This window comes from Vigna unguiculata, chromosome 2, assembly GCF_004118075.2.
Source record: "Vigna unguiculata cultivar IT97K-499-35 chromosome 2, ASM411807v1, whole genome shotgun sequence".
Lineage (NCBI taxonomy): Eukaryota > Viridiplantae > Streptophyta > Magnoliopsida > Fabales > Fabaceae > Vigna > Vigna unguiculata.
In genome coordinates, this window is record NC_040280.1 from 8,444,525 (window position 1) to 8,454,987 (window position 10,463).

The following is a 10,463-nucleotide window of genomic DNA, read 5'->3' on the forward strand; positions in this document are numbered from 1 at the left end:
ATTATATTTCTCTTCTAATATTTTTCTAGTTATTGATTAACATTTAGCATTACACAAACATATTATATTCTTACATATAAGATTTTTTTTTCAATTTGTTTATATTTTCATAAAAAAATTAAATTATTTAATAGATTAATTACTTTAATTATTAGAATGTTAACTACTTTATAATAAATTATAAATTAACATAATAAGTCATATTCTCTCTTTTAAGATTTAGTTATGTGTTTCTATTTTTTTCCTTTCTAATAAATTGTTGCATGTGATTGTTTATGTAATGTTTTTATTGATTGGAATTTTACCGTGTTAAAAAGATAAAAGATATTGATAAGAATAATGATTAAGTCAAACAACTTTTGTAATGAAAATGTTTAAACTTTATGAATTATTGTGTTTATTGGTTTTTTTTTTCGTATGAATATGTTGTATTTATATATAGAAAAACGAGTAAATAATAGTAAATAATAATCCATCTTATTAAAATAAAATAAATATAATAAAATTAATAAAAGGCACACATAATAAAAGTATTAGTAACTAAAATAATTCTGTTTAAATTATGCTAATATTTCCATTTTTAAAATGAATTATTTTTTATATGATAACGTTTAAAAATGAAGATTATCATACATTATAGTCGTTTACATTAGATGAAAAAAGTAATTTAAGAAATACAAAGTTGTTAATAAATTTAATATTATTTGTTAAGTTAATAAATGTAAATTAGTTAAGAAATACAACTCTATACATTATAAAACCTGTTTAATTCATCCAGCTATTAGCAATGGTATTCTTTTACATTTGAAAACAAAACAGTTCTTTCAATTGCTATTTTAGTGTATAAATTTCAATAATTAACCTATAGCAATAATTTCCTTAACCGACAAAATTATCAGAAAACAAACTCATGAGATGTTCCTGGATGCTGTAATAACGTTCAAACAAGAACGAGAAAATAAATAAAAAAATGAAAAGTACGAGCTTACTATGGTTTATTGTCTTTTGCACATCATTAATTAATAATGTAAACATGTTCATGTTATACTTATCTTTTTATTCTTAATCTCATGCATGTCCAAGTTCAATTTTAAATTCCCAATTTGCTGAATATTATTAGTAAAATGTGGTTCATTAATTTTCATAATCCTTGAAACATAAAATAATATGTCTACGATACCAGAGCTGGAGATTATGCACTAAAAAATGAAGTCAAGAAGCAAAAGGTCATTAGTAATGACAAATTACACTAATTAATATTATAATTGGTGACGGTAGCTTACAGTGACCTAGTTATTATTAATTATATATTTTTATGCACTACTTGTTCAACTATCAAATTACGTTTTTCACTAATAGAAAATGTTGCAAAACATAAATAATAGTATCAAATGTTGCTTGCTGCATGAGGATGAAGACAAAAGTGACAATTAGGTGAGGTGGACACAAAGAACCAATTTTTTTGATTTTGTCATTAAATGGATAAAAGGTACAACAATTATATTCTTTTCCTTAAATATGGTGGACCATTTTATTACAAACTATATAATAAGTATTAAATATTTTATTTTTAATATAATAAAAGAATTACACTTTTGTAATTGAATATAGTAATATATATTTATTAAAACACAAGGAAAATCAAACAAATAATAAATATCAAACAAAATTACTAAATTAAAAAAATTATTCTAAAACTGTAACTTTATTTTATTAGATTAAAAATGAAAATTGTTAACGTTAATCATATTAAAGTAGTTATTTGTCTATTTTTATATATTAAATAATAAATAAGAATCTTATTTTTTAACTAATAAATTATAATTGATTTCCATATTTGAAAACCAAATTAGTCATTTATCTATTAATTTCATTCAAAGGATATTTTTCTTATTGTAGTTTAATCATGCATAAGTATAAACTTTACAAGTTATGATAAAGTGTAGAAAATGGAAAGCTGATAGCGCTGACAATTCTATGAACGGCACCTTCACGTTGCGTGGCCCCTTTTATTTATTGTTTGCTATAATAATATTATAATTTAATGTCAAAGTTGGAACACATTCTGAATTCAATTTATATATATATAGTTTGAACAACATTTACGTTATTGAAACAAATTAAAATGAAATATGTTTCTACCAGTAATATATAAAAGAATAAGACTTGAATTTTTAAAAATTAATTTTGTAGGTATGATAAAAGAAAATAAAGCTTTGTATTTTTGATAAAGAGGATGAAGCTTTAATCAGAAGGAAGTGCTTTTGGCTCTTTTGTACCTCAGCGGTGTGGTGCTGTTAGTGGCGAAAAATGATTCAAAAAATTGGTTTTGATTTATTTGCTTTGAGGTTGATAATAAAAGAGAATTGTGAGGTAGCATTCTTGGAGTCACTGTCACGTGGCTTTTGGATTTGGGACCCCACACCACAACACAATCTGTGTAACCGTGTTCCTGACCCCATTGAAGCCTAGCCTATGCAGACACGACACACAAAAAACACACCCTCAATTCAAACATGTTCTACTAGGTTGAAAATTCATCAATGTTTATTGCCTTCTACTCAGAAGAAGAAAACGCGTTCAGGAAGGAGAAGAGAACATGGGTACTGTTCAAACAAGGCAAAGAAAAGGTATTTGAGGTTTGAGGGAGGACCCTTTTGCTTCTTCTTTCTGCTAGTGGTGCTTTGGGTGCTCCATTATGTCAGCAAAATCTGACAACAACAGAATCTTCATAGATTGTGGGGAACAAAAGTACCATAAATAACCATATTGTTGAGATTGAAGTAGGAATATTGAGTGTCTTTTTTTTTTTTGAGCAAGGCATGTGATGCAGAGATTGGCACTGTTATGTGATCTGGGTTTTTTGCTGTCACGAGATTTTGAGGTGTGACACCTGAGGCATTGGTTTTTTAGTTGGTAAAGTTTGGTGACTATTGCAGTAGAACTATCTTCATCCAAAGTTTTCATCTTTGCTTGAGGTCTAAGAATTTCGGTTGTTATTATGGGATCTGAAGTTTAGAGCTTTGCTTTGTGTTCAGATTCACACGTGACATGTCGGCAGCGTCACCGTCTCCGGCGGCATCCACGCTTTCTCCACCGCCACAAACACCACCCTCCTCCACTAGTCCCTCACCATCCAACGACACCACTCCTCCGCCGCAACAACCTCCTTCTTCCACTTCTCCTCCGCAGCGAACCCCTTCTTCCACTTCTCCGCCACAACCAGCAGAATCTCCGCCTCCGCTAACCCCATCTCCGGCGTCTCCGCCGCCGTCACCGCCACCTAGTTCTTCACCTCCCCCCGTGTCTGGAATAACCCCTCCACCAGTACCTCCGCCGTCACCACCACCATCTTCGCCGCAGCCATCTCCTCCTCCTCCGCCTTCTCCGGATGCACCGGCACCGGTGCCACCGAGCTCTCCACCGCCACCACCACCATCAGCACCAGTTCCATCAAGAAGCCCTCCGCCACCGCCACCATCATCGAACCCTCCTAATAGCACATCTCCACCACCACCACCACAACCATCACCATCAGCTCCACCGCCGCCGCGAAATTCGCCACCACCGCCGGCCACCACGTTGCCACCAGCCTCGCCACCACTAAATTCACCATCTCCTCCGGCTGCACCGCCCCCAAGAAACTCAACAAGGTCACCGCCGCCACCTCCGCCACCTGTGCATTCGCCGTCACCGGGGTCATCGCCGCCGCCAGCACCTGAACCATCCAACCCACCTTCTAGGATTAGTCCTCCTCCCACACCAAGTTCCTCACCAGCTCCCCCTTCAAATTCTACGCCAAGCTCATCACCTCCACCACCTGCAGTTACTCAATTATCCCCGCCATCGCCATCCCCCTCGAAAGTTTCATCGCCCCCATCCCCTACTCCGAACCCCACAGCCTCTGGAGGTGGAATCAGCACTGCTGGTGTAGTGGCTATTACTGTGGCGGCTGGATTTCTGCTTCTTGGCTTCATCGGTGTTCTTATATGGTGCATGAGAAGGCAAAAGAGAAAGATTCCTGTGAATGGTGGTTATGTCATGCCATCCACTCTTGCCTCCTCTCCTGAATCAGGCAAAATTTATATACCTCAGCTTTTGGTTAAGTTAGATCAGAGAGTTTCTGAAAATGTTTAGCATTTAAGTTAATTCAAGTTTGTGACTTTGTGCAGATTCATCGTTTTTTAAAACACATTCCTCAGCTCCTCTTGTGCAAAGTGGCTCTGGCAGTGATGTTGTGTACACGCCATCTGATCCTGGTGGACTAGGCCACTCAAGGTCATGGTTTTCATATGAAGAACTGATTAAGGCCACAAATGGTTTCTCAAGTCAAAATCTTTTGGGTGAGGGAGGATTTGGTTGTGTGTATAAAGGGCACCTTCCTGATGGAAGGGAGATAGCAGTGAAACAACTCAAGATTGGTGGAGGCCAGGGAGAGAGAGAATTCAAAGCTGAAGTGGAAATTATCAGTCGTATACATCACCGCCATTTGGTTTCTTTAGTTGGATACTGCATTGAAGACAACAGAAGACTACTTGTCTATGACTACGTTCCTAACAATACCCTTTACTTCCATCTACATGGTAAACTCCATCTCAGTGATAAAGGAATGATTTAGTTCAGTTTGATTATCTCTGATTCTTGACTGAAATTGTATTTTGCAGGGGAAAACCAGCCTGTGCTAGAATGGGCAAACCGTGTTAAAATTGCAGCTGGCGCAGCCCGAGGACTAACTTATCTCCATGAAGATTGTAATGATCAATCCTTATTTTGTTTTTCCCTGTCTTGAATTGCACGTAAATTCCTAAAATCTAGTCAAATATTGATATTTTTTGTGACATGGATCAACGGCATCAACTTCCATGTAGCTGACTCATCTAATGCTTAGAGATGTTGTATTATTATTAATCCTGTTGAATGTCATGAACATTTCAGGCAATCCTCGGATCATTCACAGGGATATCAAGTCGTCAAACATTCTTTTAGATTTCAATTATGAAGCTAAGGTATCTGTCATTCTACTTGTTCGAAGTTTGATAGCTTGTTCTATTTGTATCAATCCAAATCTTACACTATAGTTTTCAACGTCAGGTCTCAGATTTTGGGCTTGCCAAATTAGCTCTTGATGCAAATACACATATTACCACGCGTGTCATGGGAACTTTTGGGTGAGCATTCACTGATATGTCTCCAAACTTCTCTTTTATTTTTCACTGTTTCAGAGAAAACTGCTGTATTAACTTGATTTCCACCCTCATGAAGGTATGTTGCCCCTGAATATGCTTCAAGTGGTAAATTGACTGAGAAGTCTGATGTATATTCTTTTGGAGTCGTGCTTTTGGAGCTAATTACCGGCCGGAAGCCGGTAGATGTATCCCAACCTCTGGGAGATGAAAGCCTGGTTGAATGGGTATATAAAGATCCTTCTTTTTCTAGTGTTGCTTTGCTATCCTTTTGTGAATCTTGAGAGAGAAGCCTAAAGTCTATTTCTTGATTTTGCTTTTCTTCCCTTTGGAAATTGCATCATTTTTGTCGTAGTAACTGAAGTATGAGAAGGATGACAAAATGCTTACTATTAGCAAAAATTGTAGAACAGCCATGGTTCCAATCAAAGCTAAAAGAGTGGAATGTTTTGGTTTTAAGTTTAGCATGCATAATGTAGTTCACAGCTTTGTATCTGAAACTTTCAGGGCCCTTCATAATTCAATTAGATTATGACTTTTTTGCCTTGAATCTTGCTGAAGAACGATGAAGAACAAAAGCCAATACACATTGCTTTGGTATTATAGTTCTACCTGTGAAAAAGAACATTTTGGTTGACATGGTCGAAGTGTGCTTGTGTGAATAGTTGCATGCATGAAATTACACAGTTTTATAGCCAGAAACTGTCTAAAGTTGTAAAATTCAAACATATTGATGCCACTACTTTATTTTTCAGGCTCGTCCTTTACTGAGTCATGCAATCGATACTGAGGAATTCAGTAGTTTGGCAGATCCAAGGCTAGAAAAGAATTACATCGAGAGTGAATTGTATTGCATGATTGAGGTTGCCGCAGCTTGTGTGCGGCATTCAGCTTCAAAGAGACCTCGCATGGGACAGGTAGATGTTAGAAAAACTGCAAAATGTTGTTTTTGATTATACCAACAAACAAATGCACAAACTACTGACATGGTTTTCCTGAATTGTTATGTTTCATAGGTTGTTAGAGCTTTTGATAGCTTAGGAGGTTCTGATCTAACAAATGGAATGCAACTTGGAGAAAGTGAGGTGTTTGACTCTGCACAACAATCTGAAGAAATAAGATTATTTCGGAGAATGGCATTTGGTAGTCAAAATTATAGCACAGATTTCTTTAGCCGTGCTAGTCTGAATCCATGAAAGGGCACTGTGTACATACCGGAAGAGCTTATTTCAAAGATCTTGTGAAGCTAAGCCAAGGGGTGGCTCTGGTTGAGTTTTTGTTGCTTGCAGATATGGCTAAGGTGCTTGCATTCTTGCTTTTGATTCTGAAATTGACTGCATCATTCTTGTGCCTGAATTTCTTCATCATTCTTTTCGTTAGCTGTTTTTTTTTTTGGCAGCAATTTTGGTTTTGTAATTAGAATTTGTAAAGTTACCTTCCACAACACTCACCATTACAATGATTAACATATTAGTTGATTTGTTATGTAATCATAGAATAGATGTGTGACTATCTTTTTTGTGTCTTCTACATGTTCTTATGACTTTCTGATGAGAAGGCAAGAAGCTTTATGACTTTGTTGTCACATTGCACTGATAATGAGTGACAATTTAAAAGAACTCTAAGAAGCTCTTTCTTTTTTCTGGCCGGATAAGGTTTGAAATCATTGTTGTTGATGAAGTAGGTAAGCAAGTAATATAGACAATTTGGACTTTCTATCTATGATATATATTGATGTATGTTTCGACAAAATTTTGGACAAGTAAAAGGAAAAAAATAAAATAAGTTTTTTTTTTTTTTGTTTTCAAGTTGTAAGAAAACTTTAGATAAATTATACGATAATGGCTACAAATTAATTTGTTTAAATTATGTAAAATTTAATTTAATTTAACTTTTCTACATAAATGTGTATGTAAACATTGAAATATCAACCCCATCTTTAGGAGTATTGAAGTTAGTTAACTCCACTTACACAGGATGATTCATATAAATTGAGTTAAAATGAGTTAATTCAACTTCATTTAATTTGAAGCGATTTAAAATTTTGACTTATCACAAATTAATAGGTTAAATGGATTGAATCATTTAAGCATATTTTGGTTTTTCACCTCACACTTGTTTCATAAATTTATTGTAACACGATCAAAATGGATTGACTCATCTATTTATAAGAGTACAACAACAAAGGTTTTAATCTATTCCACTAAATATTAATCACAATTAAGAAAAGTGATACATATTATAAAGAATGCAAGTAAAAAAGAAAGTGAGAGCAAATATTTTATAGACAAATAAATTAAGTATTTAAATAATTTAAGTATATCATATCATTTTAAAAAACGAAGCGTTAGTGGTATAATTGAAAGTAGTAAATAATTTTAATAAAAAAATTACAAAGAAAGAGTTAGATTCATTTGGTAGTGAATTTTTTTGACTCGCCTCTCTTTCGTTCCACCTCAAAACTTTTAACTCGTGAGTTAGATTCCATTTAATCAATATTTAATTTTTTTTTTCTAATTTATTGATATTTAGAAAATGTCAAATTCATCCAAAGATGAGAGAAGTACTGGAAGGTTATGAAATTGACCTGAGAAAGCAATTAAAATAGTTGCACTGATATTTTTCTATTATGTTGAAATCCAGACTAAAGTTTTAGACACGCACGGTAATTGAGTTTACTCATTCAATTCTCACTCGGTGTTGGTTGATGAGGCCATAAATTCTTGCTTCATGCCAAAGTCTTCTTTTCAGGGTTTAGGTCAAACCTCTCAGATTTGCTATAACTTCTAGAATACTAGTTATTAAAACCATAAAATTGGATGATGACATGTTCATTTTTTTTTTTTTTTGTTTATCTTCTGCTTATGTTAGCTTTGAATGCAAGAATCGTTGCCTCAACGTTCGGATTCATTCTTGTTTCCGGAGGAATTATGGTTAAAACAATTGCCTTTTATATATATATATATATATATATATATATATATATATATATATATATATATATATATATATATATATATATATATATATATATATATATATATATATATATATATATATATATATATATATATATATATATATATATATATTAAGTTTAGCTTATGTTATGAGTGGAGTTTAGTGATATTTTTTTCACATTTGTTATATCCTAATAAAATATTACAAGTCAAATTTATCATAAACAGTCTAATTGTTTAGGTTCTTATTTTTGTTATTTTATTTAATTTGATCTTCATTTTCGTTTTGTGTTTGTGAGGCTCACCTTATTTTTGTCCCAATGTTTAAGGGTCTACCTTACTCTGTTGGGCCTAAGGCTGACCCATAGGGTGCCCAAAACTTCAAAACCAACCCTAACCCTCTCACTCTGCTCACTTTCAAAAACTGTTCCTATTCTTCCTCTCCTTGCTGCTATAAAGAGCTTTACTAGGGTTTGAGTGAGCTCCCCTATTTCCCCTTCGTTGAACGTTTCCCTCATGTAAGTTAAACCCAACTCTCCTTTTCTCTTTTCCCATTCCAGTTGCATTGTTCTGTCTTAGGTCGTTCTTATTGGCTCACTCTCGTTCCTATGTTCGTACCTTACAACTGCTAAGCTCGTTCTTGGAGCTAAGGTTCCCCCTTCGTCAATGTTTAAACCCCTCAAGTTTAGTTATACTAAAAGGTAAGGGAAGCTAGGGTTTCTGCTCGTTTTTAAATATGTTGCATGTGTTTGGTCTGATTCATGTTCCTTGAGCTTGGATGTATTGTTGCTTATTTGAAAAATATATGGGTTGTGATTCTGGATGCTGTGATGTGTTGTTTCTGTCTTGTATGCGCGAACAGTGAAGAAACCCGATATTCTCGCCCAAGCGAGTGGGTCTCTCATGAGCAAGAGTACCAGAAACCCTCCATGGTGCTTGTGCAAGTTGTCGCTCAAGCGACGAGCTCTAGTTTTGAGCGAGAAGTCATCTCGTTCAGGCGAGGAAGCTTGGCTAAGCGAGAAAACGCGAAAGCCCCACTGTTCCACTACTCAATCCCTCGCCTAGGCGAAAGGAGCTCGCCTAAGCGAGAGAACCTCTCTCGCCTGAGCAAGTGCTTCTAGCCTGAGCAAAAACTGGGTAGGGATGTGCTCAAGTGTTGTTTTCTTCTCTTTTTTGGTGATGGTCACATGATTGATTGGATTACTCTATTTAAAGCATGAATTGTATGAATATGCATGTATTGAATGGTTTATGGGCTGGAATTGATGAGCTTGGTATGAATATACGTATGAAACATGATTTGATGGTTGGTTGAATATTGGCATGAGATTGGTATGCATGACAAATCTATGGTTGGTTGGTGAGACTTGGCTATGGTATGAGATGGACGTAATTCCATGAACCTCTTGGTGAGAGCTCATGGCGGTGCCTTGTGAGACAGACGTAATTCCATGAACCTCTTAGTAAGGTTTCGTGGTGGTGCCTCGGTGTATATAATTAGGTAAGGATTCAAGTAAGGATTGCATCCTGAAACTCTAAAGAGTCAGATAGTCTCACGTAGAGCGGACTGACTCAAGTGGTGAGAGTAGTAGGAGGCCCTAGTCTTTGGCAGGATAATCGCCTTAGATGTTTGAAGGCTAACCTTGTGTGTGGTAGGATGAAACTCATTGGCAATGGCTCTGTAGAGTAGTAGAGGCCACCACAAGTGCAAACATCCATGAATCTGACTAATTATATGTATCCGAATAATTGAGTCTTAGAGTCTTGCTTGTTTGCTATCACATGATTGTTTGCCATCACATGATTGTTTGCCTATCTTGTTGCATGTTCATGATGTGTTTTAAGTATCTACGTGCCATAACATGTTAAACTGATTTATACTCTAGCTTACCATTTCTGTTTGCTTGTGTGTGTCTTGTGTGTGGTTTTTCCTTTTTGCAATGATCATCAATTTATTGATGTGAGCATATGTGGGAACCCCTAGTGATCACCAGGGTGATGGAAACTCCGCAACGTAGCTAATCTTGGATTGGATCCCCTTACTCCGAGTACTCTTTTAAGGCAATGCGGCCTATGTACTATGAGCATGTATTTTGGATAACTGTCAAACTTTTATTCTTGTTTTGTTCATCGCATCGTGGTGTGTCTTAGTTACTCTTCGAGTATATTTTGGATGACTATAATGGTTAACACAAATATACTTCATTGTGTGACTCTTTACATTATATTGCTTGTGATATCTTATTTATTTAAGTTTATTTATTAAATGGGATGTTACAGTGTTCAATTAAATTCTCGTTTTCGTCAAATTTTGGTCAAT

At 35.1% G+C, this 10,463-nt stretch overlaps 1 protein-coding gene across 3 annotated transcripts; it reads left to right on the forward strand.

Moving 5' to 3' along the window:
* Positions 1–2,389: 2,389 nt before the first annotated feature.
* Positions 2,390–6,908, forward strand: LOC114173712 (proline-rich receptor-like protein kinase PERK9). Of its 3 annotated transcripts, XR_003602549.1 has the most exons (10): positions 2,390–2,630; positions 3,039–4,075; positions 4,173–4,583; positions 4,665–4,751; positions 4,936–5,006; positions 5,092–5,168; positions 5,263–5,410; positions 5,939–6,100; positions 6,200–6,483; positions 6,742–6,908. XR_003602549.1 is itself a non-coding variant. In XM_028058269.1 (9 exons), the coding sequence occupies exons 1-9, from the start codon at positions 2,476–2,478 to the stop codon at positions 6,377–6,379; spliced, it is 2,328 nt and encodes a 775-aa protein (XP_027914070.1). In that variant the 5' UTR covers positions 2,390–2,475; the 3' UTR covers positions 6,380–6,707. The 3 variants fall into 3 exon arrangements, 2 of the variants coding, with proteins under 2 accessions (XP_027914070.1, XP_027914071.1); XM_028058269.1 differs by lacking the exon at positions 6,742–6,908 and having other exon boundaries at positions 6,200–6,707; XM_028058270.1 differs by lacking the exon at positions 6,742–6,908 and having other exon boundaries at positions 2,438–2,916; positions 6,200–6,707.
* The last annotated feature ends 3,555 nt before the right edge of the window (positions 6,909–10,463 follow it).

Bases quoted from the DNA above. Each gene is read 5' to 3' on its own strand.
- LOC114173712 (XM_028058269.1), top strand. From the start codon at position 2,476: ATGCAGACACGACACACAAAAAACACACCCTCAATTCAAACATGTTCT. The intron at 4,076-4,172 runs GCAAAATTTATA...GACTTTGTGCAG, and splicing joins TGCCTCCTCTCCTGAATCAG to ATTCATCGTTTTTTAAAACA. The intron at 5,169-5,262 runs GTGAGCATTCAC...ACCCTCATGAAG, and splicing joins CGTGTCATGGGAACTTTTGG to GTATGTTGCCCCTGAATATG.